The 14,330-nt window shown below is 41.1% G+C and overlaps 1 protein-coding gene across 1 annotated transcript; it reads right to left on the bottom strand.

Annotated features, from left to right (window-relative positions):
- Window positions 1–11,170: 11,170 nt before the first annotated feature.
- Window positions 11,171–11,485, bottom strand: LOC311175407 (peptidyl-prolyl cis-trans isomerase A-like; the record flags this gene model as incomplete). Its single annotated transcript, XM_084240280.1, has 1 exon — window positions 11,171–11,485. One exon carries the CDS (start codon window positions 11,483–11,485, stop codon window positions 11,171–11,173), a length of 315 nt encoding a protein of 104 aa, XP_084096406.1.
- Window positions 11,486–14,330: the final 2,845 nt, after the last annotated feature.

Raw genomic sequence — 14,330 nt, forward strand, 5'->3', positions numbered from 1 at the left:
CCTGGAAACCTTGACTAATATTCTTTAAATTCTGTAAGACTGGCTGGTCTATGGTTACACAGGCCAAAAAACAAAAAAGCTCACAGTTATTTTTTCATATTTGAATCAGTGTTTTTGGTTTTGTCTGCACATCCCTTCTCCTCAAGCATGGGGTTGAGTTTTCATTTATTTCCTTCTACCACTGTTCTCCTGTGTACTCAGTCTTGTCTTCTTCCGTTTCAGTCCCAGTTACTGGATTTTAACTGTATTCATCCTGTTTGAGACTCAGTTTTTGGATCTGTAAGATGAAGTTAATATTACCTCTCTTGCCAAGGTATTGTGAAGATTAAACGTAGCTATGTGGTGTTAAGCAAGTAGACTGCCTGAAGAAGACTCCGGGTAGACAATAGTCACAAATGTGGGCAGAGGTTCTGCATGTGTTTATATTATTAATTTAAAATGACAAGATGAGAGCTGAACCAGAAAAGGCAACTGAAGCAAGAAAGAGGGGCTCTAAATTATAGATTCAAGTGGGACTTTTTGACCCATACACATTTTCTTGGAATTTTCATCCTAACTACAGTGTTGCAATGAAGCAGTCATGTTAGGATGTGACATAAGCCTGGGTGATAGGTGACTGGTGGAAGGATGGGCATCTGAAATAGACTCAGTCAGTGAGTGAGTCTATTTCCTACAGTCTTTTCACTTCACTTGGGGAAATCAAGAAAGTAGGTTGAGAGAGAAAAAAACTACACAATGGAAAAGTGAGAGCAGAGGAGAGGGAAAATAAGGCCCAGGCAGGGATTGAGTCCCTGGTTCCAAATGTTTCTCATGCTCTTGAGTTCCTAGAGTCTCTCACATATCTCTGTAGATATTATTCTTTTTTGCCTAAACTAGTCCAAGATGAAATTCTGTTACTTGCAACTAAGAGGGCTAACACTATGACTAACTAGACAGAAAAATACCTCAGGACCTCGTCTTTTCATTGAGCATTGTAGACTGGTTTATTTATATAGCCTCTTTGATTTTTGTGATTGTGGCGTGTGTGTAGGAGGTGATGGCAGAGTGTAGGTAATCACAAGGCTCTCCATCTGCTGCCAGATAAATGCTGAATGGGTCACAAATGATAAATGGAATCAGAAAGTGCAATTTTTGGACAGTAAACATGTCAAGGAGGTTGCCAACTGCATCTATGACATAAGCATTAGAAACACAGCTTTCAGTCACTTCCCTCAAATCACTTCATAACCCTGGGTATTGATGAACATAGGTATAAATACAGCAAAGAAGTATGTTTAGGTCACCTTCTAGGAAATACAATAGAAAATTAGTAAATATGATGACCCAAAACAAGGTAATTTCAGCACCATTTGATTGTCTTGAATCCTGAATCAGGGACAGCTCTTTTCAAATCATTTCTGGGAGTGGTGTCCTGTCTGTGGCAGGAAGGACGGGTGCACAGCAGCTGTCCCTTCAGCGGGAACATGCCAGGTGCAATATGGCATTCTGGCCTCTTGACGATGATTTATGAGCTTTGGGTTTTAATTACCATGTGCTTGATGGAGATGTAATTTGTCATTGTTTTAGGGAATGTGGTTCTAAATATTTGAAAAAAAAAAAGCAAAATTCAGACCACCTTATTAATGGTCCCCTTTTTAAGGGATCTTTGTGCTAATCACTTCTGTTGGGTGACATTTGTCACCTTATATCTGAGCAGAAAGAACAGTGATTATTTTTACTTTTTAACTGGAATTAACTTGCATCCATTCTAAACACAGCTTCGCTCCCTGCCAAACATTTAAAAGCCATTAATTTGTCAATAAACTCTACTCGAGTGCAACCTATAGGGTGGAGTGAGCTCACTATGGGATGACACTCCTACCCCACAGGCTGTCTTGGTTAGTGGCTAAGAGCCCAGAAACTGCTGCTGGACTGCTGGGGTTAAAATCTAATCTCTTTCACTTACTTTTTTGTGTGACTTTAGTGTCACATAATATCTCTGTAACTCAAGTTCCTTACTTATAATAATAGGATAATAACCTTGATTGATTGGATAGATATTTGTCAAGCACCTAGAACAGGGCCCAGCACCTACCGAGTGCCATGTCAGGGTTTACCATGATTATTTTTAGTTGGAGAAAGTGACTTATTTTGTCATTAGAAGAATGAGCATAAAAAGCAAGTACTCCCTCTGCTCCAATAAGAGATTACTTTAAATCACACGAAGGTAAAATTGGTTTGATGTCTGATGCTTTTCTAAGAATGGACTTGATGGGAAGGACTGGAACTCTAATAGAGGACCTTAGGAAAGAGCCCCAGACCCTCCTTCGCTGGCAACTTCCCACTTTCAAGAAGGGAGCTGCAGGGCAGTTTCAAAGAGTTGCCTCCTCTTCCTGGTCCCTGCTGCTACCCCCTAGAGTCCCACTGGACAGGGTTCCCCATGGAGACTCCCAGCCAGAATTGTAACACTGCTCCGCCCACAACGATGGCACAGGTGTAGCCAGGGCTTGAAATAAGCTGTCTTCTGATCTTTCACAGTGTGTCGCCAGAGAACAGAGTTCAGGTGAAAGAAATTACCTATCATTTTTCATTATTCAGGGTATCACTCACCCACTACAAAGAACGCGATCAAGGCAGCTGTGAGGATGTAGAGCATCAGGCCCCAAACCAGCTGGCAGATCTGAAGGGGTGTTTTCTGGCTCAGCATAGCTGACGTTAAGTAAATTGTTAGTGCTGGCTCCTGCAGTGATCAGTCTAGCTAAAGGTAATGAAAATTTAGGGTAGGGGAAATGAAGTCTTGATAGAAAGATTTCAAATTCTTCAAGAGATTTTTCTGAGTGGCATTTTATTTCCTCAGAAGGATAAGCTGGGGAACGTGTATATACAGCATCTTGCTGTATTTGGGGGCAACAATCCTCCATGGGGCCCTCACATTTCTGCATTTCTTGTGAGCAGAAACTCTGGCTGCCCTTTGTTACGGGCAATCTTTCCAAGAATGTTTGTATAGCGATCAGCTTGGAAGATAGTGTTTCCCTCTTGGGCAAAGCACAGGCTTGCTTATTGTCCAGTATAATAGAGATGGCAGCTGCCTCTGAAGGACAGGGCAGGCACACTCTCACTACCCATTGTGAAGGATTTGGATGATCTCCGCTCAGGATTCATTGCTCTCTTGTACTCAAACTACTACATGTTATCTTCCTATCTTGGCAGAGCCCCAGAATTAGGAATTGGAGTTCTAGGTACTGGCACAAATGAAGGCCAACACTGACTACTGCTGTGCTATAATAATGCTGTAACTGTTCTTTAACACTGACCCTGGAATTTTGTGTCTTCTACCAGCATCTGTGAAACGATGGCAGGCAACATTGTCAGCTTGCAAGTAGGGTTAACTCTCTGATCCTTATAATCTTGGCATGCATTCTTTCTAAGCTTGTTGAGATGGTGGAACATGTTATATAGCATATTAGCAATCCCTCCATCTTACTAGATGTGATTCTCATTTACATTAGCTGCATGAATAAAAAATCTCTTTCTGCCAGATTTCTGACCTCTGTCACCTTGGAAAGAACTTTTTATTTCTGTTTAAAAATTCATTATCTTTGCTGGGGTTTAAGATTTAGTCTGATAACTTTGGTCTTACTGTGACTTTCTAAGAGCTTCTCATATATTCTCCTTCCTAATATTTACAACAATGCTATGAGGTAGGATCTTTTCTTATCATTTTCATGCATATTAAAAAATATCCTAATGCTTAGAAAGTTAACTAATGTGTACAATCTAACACAGCTAGTAAATGGTGAAGATGAAGTGGAAACACAAGTCTATGTTAACTACCAGAACTTGCTGCCTCCCAGGGAGGTCCTGCTCAATAACATAGTAAGCTAAGGAGGCCTTTGTTGAATAAATGCTGCTACCTAGAAAATATTCATTTTAGGCTTTAAAGGTCACCTAAATTAATTGCAATGAAGTGAACATTATGTCGTCTTAATTCTCTATTAGAAAGAATCAAGAAGAAACAGTTAAGTGCCTTATTGCAATTTTCTCAGACTTATTATTTTGGCATTTGATAATGTTTTAAAATCAGTCTCATGGTCTTTTCTCTTACCAGTGTTGAATATTGAGTAATTTATTCACCTTGACTTTGTCAGATTGGAACTGTGTTGCTTGTGTAGGGAAAATAGCAGTACACAAATGACTTAACCATAATCTAACCAGAGACTCATTTTCCCTTTTATTTAGACCAGTGCTAAGAATAAATGACTGACAGATGGTCCATCAGCTAAGAATTATTTTTGTCTCTTTGTGGATCTTCTTGCATGAGCTCTATCTTGCACAGAATTTTCTTATTTAATCCCTTTGTTAGATCTCTTAAATTCCCCTCTGTAAATGGTATATTATTTGAGCTATTTTTGTGTGCCATAATATTTATAAGCCATTATTCCAAACAAAGGGAAAGAAAGACTTACCAGGCATCCGAGGTACTTCATGGTAGAGACAGAACAGAATAAATAACAAAGGGCTAGTGAATGAAGTACAGGCCTGAGTTCATGTCTTCCACTTACCAGAGATTTTTGTAAATATATTAATCCCTACCAGCCTCAGCGTTTTTATTTGTGAATGGGAATAATGTTATCTAACCCACAATTTTTGTGAAGATTAAAAATAATGTACTTTAGGTGATTGGAACATATTGGGAGCACAATACTGTTCTTTTTAGATAATTAGATCATTATTATTTTTGATCATTATGATTATTAATGTATGATTAGTAAGTGGTTAATAAACACAAGATATTGTTCAAAACATTGTGGGTAGATTTCATTTTATTTCATCCTGACAATAGCCCACGAGGTGGGTAATTATTAGTTGCCTGGATCACACAGTAATGGCAGAGTTGGAATTTCCTTCTCACTCCACAGTCCACACTCTTGATAACCGTAATAGTATGACTCTCCAGATTAAAAGAGTTCAGGTGCTGATTTTAACAAAGCACCAGGAAAATGTATATGTGCAAATGTGGTGTTGCCTATGAAAACGCATGATGTAAAGACCACATCTCTTGTGGCAGATGCCCTAATGAGCCTACACATGAGATAGCTTTGGATAAGGGTGAGAGACAGCAAGGGAGACAAGGCTATGTGCTACAGTGGAAGTGGGATGGGAATGGTTAGCCTGGTCAGGATAGGCATCTCTGGGATGACCAGAAGGAAGAGAAGGAGCGTATTCTGCAGAGGGGTGGGGACAGCAAGTGCAAACAGTCCGAGGTAAGATTGGACGTAGTGTACTCGGAGAGCCGAAAGAAGGCCAGCAGGCGGAAGCAAAACTAGCTGCCATTGGGTGAATGGAGCCATTGGATGGGGGAAAGTTGATCTATTTGTACAGGGAGATCAAGAAGGAGAAAAAAAAAGATATTTTCTTTGGCAGTGAAGATCAAAGAGTTCAAGACTGGTTAAACTAGTGAAAATGAGTCCATTGGATAATAACTTAGGGTCTTTCCATTTGCACAGCCATAGTGTTAGGGATTTTGAGCTTTGCTGTTTTAAAATGTCTTCACATTAATAAAAGCAAAGGGAACTTAACATTGTCCAGGCTTGTTAATATTTTACCAGAATATTAGTTTTCCTTTTAATGTTATATTGTGGTGATTTGCTATACCCTTTATTGTTATTTCATTATAATCAATATTTAGTGGGAAATCTGAGTTAAAATATTTAAGAGATATTTAATATTATGGCATTCATAGTATTTTTTTTTTTCAGTAGGAAGTGCTAGGCTTTCTATAGATACTAGCTGAAGGGAAAAACCCGTGCTTCCTCATCCAGCATGGAGTACGCACACACACACACACACACACACACATTAGCTGTGATAAATGCTGAGAAAGAGGATATATGATATTATGAGAATCCTTTTTTATTTATTTTTACCAATATGACCATATAGGTTTTATTTTTTTAATTGAGGTAGAAAGTATTAGCTTATTCCAGTGTTTTATACTAGCACTCCTACTTTAATGAGTGGGTTAGAATGATTTTAAAATAATCGGCTTCCCCACTACAACCTTATCTTTCCTTAGAGATAAGTTGCATATAAATAAATGTTTTAAGGTGCTTCAAATCAATTTGGTTATTAAATATATGTGTGGGTTTTTTTTTGCCTTTATAATCTGTTTCTACTTTTAATTTGCTCAGCAAACCACTATTCTCTACCTGTTTTATATTCACAGAAGGGAAGTCGGCCCTGTGGTTGTGCAGATTGCCAGTAACTAATGATCACTGATGTTTGGTTTATGGAGAGATTTATACAGTGTCCTTGTGTTCTCTTCTCCCTTTCTGTATACAGCATCTTGGACATTTGGGACACAGTTGCCAAAGCTTCCAAGTGTGCCAAAATAGCCTTCCTCCCTAATCGCCTTTCACTCCACAACTTCCCATGTGACATTCCCTGGTCACCGAGGTGCCCCAAGCTGCCACAGTCCCTGACGCTGAGTCCCGTTCATGCAGACGGCATGACTCCCAGGCGGCAACTCTGTGCCAGGCATTGAAATTCTAGCCTCATAAATGTGGAAACTGTCAGGCTGAGAACATAAGTGCTCCAGCCCATTATTAACCGATAGAAAGCTTATAAAAAAAAGTACTTTATAAACCAAGGCATGAATAAATAATTTCATGAGCAAAGCTGCAGTGTGCAGTCCTCAGTTTAAAGCTGCAGCCCTTCTAATGTGTTGCCAGAGGATTAAATGCTATCACCATGTTTCAAGCAGTAATTTTTATTGCATGTTTCATTCAGGATTTGGCATTGGAAAAGAAAGAACGCTGCATACTGCACACATCAAATTGAAATTAGAAGGCAGTGTGCTGCTATTTGAAGCTCGAATGCTATTGTTTTGAGGGAGTTATCTGCTGTTGAGGTGTTTTCCCCCTTTGCTTCTCACTCTCACATCTGTCTCTCACTCTGTGTCTCTCTCATGCCTTCTCTCTCTTTGTTTCTCTTTCTCTCCCTTTTCCAAGAGATGTTTGCCACCTTTCCAGTTCCTGATAAATTCTTTCCATAGCACTTGATACTTTTCAAAATTATTCTTTATACTCAACATTTAAAGAAATAAGTTTGCAGTATCAGGAGAGTAAAAACTTGTGTCAATCTGCATAGAAGTCTGAGAAGACAGGTCCTGGTTGATTGGGCCCTCGAGAGTAACACTGTACCCTAGTTGGCCTCAGGGGTGGCACACAGAGTTCTCCACATCATTACCCTCAGCCTCTCTCCTTTTGCTAATAGTTTCTATCCTTGTTTCTTCCACTAATAAATAAAACAAGTTTTTATTAGCCTTATGACTGGGACCCAACTCCTCTTCACAGGATGATAGTCTTTGTCTGGGAAATGTGCCATGTTGTTGATAATAACAGTTATGGGCAGAAGATGAGATGCCAGGCTGGGGAACAGCCAGGTCCATGGCTCTGAGTCTTAGGGCAAGTGGATAGCTTTAGGATCAGAATAGAATAGGAAAAGCCTTGGAGGAATAAGGAGGGCTCCAGAGATAAGAGCAGCAAATTCTACAGGGGACCAAGCAAACACCCCCAGGACTGGGCAACAGGATGTTCTGGAACAAGGATGATAAAGGAAAAACACTCTAAGATAAGGGCTGAGATGCAAGATGTAATTCTGGGCACAGAAACATTAAGGCAGGGTGACTGAGATCACTGATAACTACCCAGTAAAAAAAGGTACTGACGGAGAGAAGGTATACATTCCTTGAGGCATGAACCCATGGTGGCTTCCTTGCCCCTTCCTAGCCTGGCTCCACAGGCCTGGAAGTCCCCCTTTATTTCTGCTCCTTTTCTCCTTAATAAACTTTTCCTTATATCTATTTTTTTCCTAAACAAATTTGCCTCTTTTCGCTTGCTTGCCTGAGCATCAGCGAAGTTTCTGCTGCGGCTTCGTGAGACACCAACCCGTGTGGTCTAGTGGCTGGGACTCAGTGCTGCCTCCACAGCCTGGGATCCATTCCTGGCTGGGGAACTAGACCTGAAAACCTGAAATTATGGTATCAGTTTTGCCAAAAAGTAAGAGGGAAATGGTGCCAATGGGGCCAGAGAAGGAGGGAGAGGGACCAAAAGGCCTGGGGTGAAGAGCTTGTGGGGCCTGGAATGGAAGTCTGGTAAGAACTGCCATGCCAATGCTAAATTTCTGGGATGGAAAGCCCCCTTCACCTCCCTCCCGTCTGGTTCAGTAAAGGTGGAGATGCTGTGGAGATGCTGAGGATTTCCTGCTAGGTGAAGGTCTGGGGTTCCCTTAGAAGTAGAACAGCAGCCCCACCCACCTCCCCATCTTAGGCCCAAGAATTAGGCCCTTTAGAGGCTTTGGGGAAATCTTGGAAGCAGAATCTAAACTGCCTTAGGCCATAGAGTCTGAAGATTTGAGCTTGTTTTCCTGGGTCTCCAAAGGGCAGGAGAAGCTTCTACTGACTTTGGGTTTATACTAGATTTTCAAGAGGCTGACAATAGAGTACTTTGTGGTATATGCCATGAAAATGAATGGTGGTGAGGTCCTTTGCAAAGATCCTGGCTTGTAGCCAGGCAAAATGAGGGCAAAATGTGCTTAGTCCAAATAGGCAATTAAGAGAAGTGTTTTTTTTTTTTTTTTTAATTCCAATGGACTGGTTCATTGTAGAACAAAATACTATTCCATTCTGTTTATGTAAGCATTTTTCTATTGGCACATATTCGAATCCATGGAAAAGCAGAGAAAATCTGGTTATAACTCGTCATAGACTCATGCTGTAGCAACATTCTTAGGAATAAGACTTTCAGGAAGAGATTGGTTTATATTTTTCTGTGGGATCCCCAGCCTCCTTATTCTTGGGGATATTGTCTTGATGCCTAGAGTTCCTGCTTGTCAGCTAGGTGTAGGCTCATGCAGGGGGCCTCTCACCAAGGGCAAAACACCTCTTATGAGGAACATTCTGGGAAACCAGTGTCTGCTGAAAACAGCAGGCAGACATTAGCATAATAAACTTGGACTAGCAGGAAAAAATGAAGCCCCCCCAGGCAATAGCCCCTAGTCACTCTACCCTAGCTTACATCTCCAATAACTGCTCCTTCCACCCCGCCCCCAAGTATATTCCCTAAGTACTTGCCCCATCTTTGTACCTGATTCCAATAAATAGGAGACTTCATTTGGATGGGGCTGCACTACATCCCTGTGTAGCCCCTCTGAGGTCCTCATTGCTCCATATGGACTTTGAGGAATCTTTCCCTCATCTGGTGCCCTCTGCTTCCAATGCTGTCACCATGCAAGGTGACATTTCTCATTTCACAAACTTTCAGTGATCATTCCCTGCACAGTGCTTCTTTCCTGGATTTCATCCTGGGACTCTTACTCCAACCCTTTCTCCCCTCTGAGTCACAAATAGGTAGGGAGCACCTCCTTACTGTGGCCACCCCCTGAGGTGATCAGTTTTCCCTCCTGAGCCCCTCCTTCAGTGATGGAAGACCTACTTCTCCCCACTCTTTTCTTGAGGTGCCTCAGAGTTCATCCCTCATCTCCCAGAAGGTGGCTATCTGCTTGTCCTTCAGAGCTTCTCACCAAGCTTCTCCACTCAGATCGAGAACTATCTGTGTGAAGGAAATTCAGAATAGCTTGAAAAGGTCTTTCTTTCACCCTATACATAATAGGGTCTCAAATTGTGATACTCTTTGAATGGACTTTCCCCATTTCTTTACAAAAACATCTATTGTTAGCACAGCACTTCGCTTTTCTTCATCGTTTTGAGTGAAAAATGTTAGATGTTGGTTGTGTGTGAATGTGTGATTGTGTGTGTGTGTATGTATATAGAAGGATAATAGAAGAGATGGGGGAAACACAATGACAACTCAGTAGTGAGCAATAATTTGGCATGCAGGACAATTATGTAGCTTACTTGAAAAACATCATCTTTTTCCTTAGTGCCAGCAATATCTCTAACAGTATTTCAAGCATCCTTTTTTTTTTTTTTATTACCTTGTCACTAAAAGGTTTCATTTGAAGGGGGTCAAATGTCAAAATGACAAACAGCAAAAACTGTGAAACTTGATTGTTATACGGTAACTTTGTGTACTTCTCATTTAAAACTGAGCACCACGGAGAGAATTTGGGGGTGACAATGTGAACTAGTACAGACAGAGGTCAGGGAGAAATCCTTTGCCACCCTGGAAGCTGGAAAAGAAAAGCAGTCATGCAAGAGAGTGCTCTGACAAGAGTGGATTTTAAATACCCTGTGACTACTGCCTTTACTTTTTAACCCACAGCCTATACCATTTAGGTTTCTTTGTTGCAAGTAACAGAAACCAGCTATGTTTTCTAAAGGTATTAGTGCAACAGGGTGGTCCCCAGGAAAGGGGGAGGTTCCCTGCCCCACCCAAGGGAGGGTGGAGCTGAGCAGGAAGAGGAGAAGCTGCAGAAGAGACTGAGGAAGGAAGCAGGATGGAGCCAGAAGGAGACCTGGAGGAGGCGCATGGAGCCTAGAGACACGTGAAGAAACTGCGCTTGTCTTTTGGTCGTGGACTGGGTGACACAGATGTGGGTGAGACCCGTGGAGAGGTGACCATGGCAGCTTTTATCTTGATGTTGATTTTGCTCTTTTCCTTCCGGGCTTGTCTGGTTGTTTCTGACTCTTTTCTGTGGGTCCCCACTGGAAGATGCTTTAGACTTGTGGCAGGCTTTGGGGCCTTGTTCTGGGCCGATCCCATTTGGATGGACTTTTACCCACGAGGGGACGGGTAACTTTGGGTGCTTCACTTAGAAACTAGACTCTTTGCCTTACCTGTATTGTTTCCTAGTTTTATTAAAGTTCCTTCCCATTAAAGTCTCCTATGTTTTGTGTTGATGCGGCGGATGGCAGAACCCATTTAGAATAGGCAGGTTTGCGGGGTTTGGGCTGCCCCTCTCCTTGCCCTATAACATTAGGAGGATCTTTAAAATTCAAAACCAGAATTTGTTAGGATATTTTGGGTTCACAAACTCAATGGGAACCTGAAGAAACAGGTTTTTTTTTTTTTTATTGTTTATTTCATAATCACAGATTTAACACCGCAACCCAGCTAGACTTGGAAGGAAATAAGGAAAATATGGAACCCAAAGGACTGTGGGGAAAGCATAAAGATGATGGGATATTTCACATAGATAAGACTGAGCTACAGAAGGAATAGTCTGGTGGCTAAGATAAAACAAAGTTAAATTTATTAGATTGCCCACAGACAGCAAAGGTGATCTTCTTGTTGGTCTGGCCATTTCTGGACCCAAAGCACTCTATGGCTTCCACAATATTCATGCCCACCTTTCCATGTAACCACTCAGTCTTGACAGTGCAGATGAAAACCTGAGAACCATTTGTGTTGGATCCAACATATGCTATTGATAAGATTCCGGGACCTGGATGCTCCAGAATGAAATTCTCATCATCATATTTCTCCCCATAAATGTACTTGCCACCAGTGCCATTATGGCCTGTGAAGTCACCACCCTGGCCCATAAATTCTGGAATCATTCTGTGAAAGAAGGAAACTTTATAATCAAATAATCAAATTCTTTCTCCCCAGTGCTCATAGCACAGACATTTTCTTGGTGTCTTTGGATCTTTGTCAGCAAACAGCTAGAAGGAGATGTTGCTAGAAGCGCTTGGGGTCCACAGCCATGAGGAAGAACATGGTGGGGTCTCCCACAGCTGGGGATAGGGGAAGTCTGCTGATGGTGGTGTCTGCAAGCCTTGAAGAGTAAGTTTGAAGAATGGGAAGCCACTGACATCTCGAGATAAGGTCAAAGAACTACAGCATCTCAAGCCCCACAGCAGTGACGGCTACTCTGAGCATGCCTGTACTGCTGAGAAGCACCACACCCAGTCATCCCACCCTTTCTTTTCTTTTTTTTTTTAAGATTTATTTATTTATACAATAACCGGGGTACAAGCCAGATGTGCAGGAGGGTGAGAGGATTCACCAGAGACAGAGCGGGGACCAGAACAGGCCAATTTAGGAAATACACTGCTGAGGGGAGCAGCGGGTGAGACAGGAGAGGTCTGCTGTGCCATGTGGGTTTCTCCGAGGCCGGCCGGGATTGAACCTGCGCTTTAGAGACTGCGGACAGCTTCACAGCATGGTGCTCAACTGCCTGCGCCACCAGGGAGGCCCGATCCCACCCTTTCTTCACAAGCTCGGGCTCAGAGTTCTGAGAGAGAACATTCACTTGATGGAGCCAAACTGAAGAGCTTGCCCACCCTGCCTGAGAAGGCTGCAAAGAACTGGGGGAGAGGGAGGGTCTCGCCCCTCAAACATCCATGGCATAGTAGCTGGTGATTTCCCTTCTCACCCAGACCATACAAAGTGGAGACGCTCAGAAAAATGGAGCTTGAGTGCAAACAGGAAGATGGTAGGAAGTTGAAAGCTGTCCATTTAAAAAGTAAGGAAAGTCTACCACATGCCTCATAATTTAGCCAGAAGAGACGGGTAACTCTAAGACATCCTTACAGATTTCTTCCTCTTCTTCTTCTCTTCTCTTTCTCCCCAAATGCCACATTGCAGGGGACAGCTGCACATTGCAGGTGCAGACCCAGCAATGAGAGATTGGCTTCTGAAAGGAGGATAGCAACAACTATATCAGAATGTTACTGTGTGGATTAAATGCATTAATGTGAAGTGCCTAGTCCTGTGCCTGGCATGAGCAATGCCCAGAAGATGTTTTGCCCTTCTCTCAGTGTGCTAACTCCTGTGAACCAGTTGTCATTTTATTTAGCCAACAAATACTATTTAGTATCATTGTCCTCACTTTTCTCAATTTACCAGGAATTGCTACAAATTTTGTCCACGGATGTTACGATTTACTAGTTGTGCAACTCTGAGCAAGTCATTTAACTTCTCTGAGACTCAGCTGAATAATCTATAAAGTGCAAATAATCATACTTACATTGAAGAATTCTTATGAGTGTCCAATAAGATAATCAATGCAAAGTTACTTAACACGATGCCTAACAATAGGAAACACTCAATACCGATTGATTATTAATAAGAACCCAAGGAGTTTAAAATTATTTCTTGAATCCACATACATATTCACCTTCTTCTATCAGAGTAACTTATTCCACAAGTTTTCCATAGGCTCTTTGTTCTAAATGCAGCTCCTTTTCCAAGGACCCAAGTAATGACCATGTAGATTAAAAGGTGGAAGGACATTGAGAATATTATAGTTCAACCTCATCACTGTATCAACCTCAGACTAGACAGAGGAATATTTACTGATTCCAGTCTGATGCTGCATCAACCCCATCTCTCTGAATTGGTTACCATCAGCAGTAGAGGGCTTCATTTCCACTTCTATTCAACCTAAATTAAAGCAAACAAACAGATGTTGATGCAGGATTGTCAGCCTGAGATTCAGTTGTGTGTATTACCATTTCTCTGCCCACTGTTTGCAATGCCAGTGGTCATGCTGCATGGTTGGGTAAGTCCACCTATTTCACCTTCTTTAATCATTGACATCTACCTATGGTAGATTGCCATGAATTAGAAATGGACCTGGCACTTGGAGGGCTTTGGCAATTTTTATTTCCTATCATGCTTCAAGTGGTTACTTAATATTCTATTTTTTCTTGTGGAGTCTCTTTGTCATTACCAATTACCATGTTTTCTCATGGAATTAAATTAGTTTCATTTTTTCCCCTAATGCTATGGCAGCTTGCATATTTCTGAGCTGACTCTAGCTTATAATTTTCTGGCTTTAGACCCAATTCCTTCAGATCTTTGTACATTTGAGCATAATCTTAGCCTATTCAAAACAGAACTTCTACTAATATCTATAACCTAATGTTCGTTTTCTATTCCAAGTCATTAATAACACTTTTATTGAGACCAGAGAGAATAGACCTTCTGCCAGCTATCTTGTCTCGATTGGATCCTGGACCATTTATCAAGTTTCTTTGTTTAAAATAGTTTGGCCAATATTTAACTTATTTGACAATGTTTATTTCCAAGCTAATTTAAATTTGCCTCAGATAACAGTAAATACTATATCAAATGCTTTATTAATATCCTCCCCCATATGATTCTATATTATTTCCTAAACAAAATTTTTATAATTTTGACAAGAGCACTATGTTACTTTCTCTGTAACAATTTATTTTAATAAATGCTAGATATTACTTTGACATTGCTCTGGATTTTAAAGTTATTTTTTCCTCAAAGTAATTGCTTTAAATTAACAGTCATCTGGGGTGAAAGTTTGAAATTTATGGTTGCTTTAAAAAATATGCCTGCATATTTCCCTTTAATCAAAAATTACAAATTACAAGCATTCATGTATTTTCATAGCAAGTAAAATATTAGATA

This window comes from Talpa europaea, assembly GCF_964194135.1.
Source record: "Talpa europaea genome assembly, chromosome: 8".
Classification (NCBI taxonomy): Eukaryota; Metazoa; Chordata; class Mammalia; order Eulipotyphla; family Talpidae; genus Talpa; species Talpa europaea.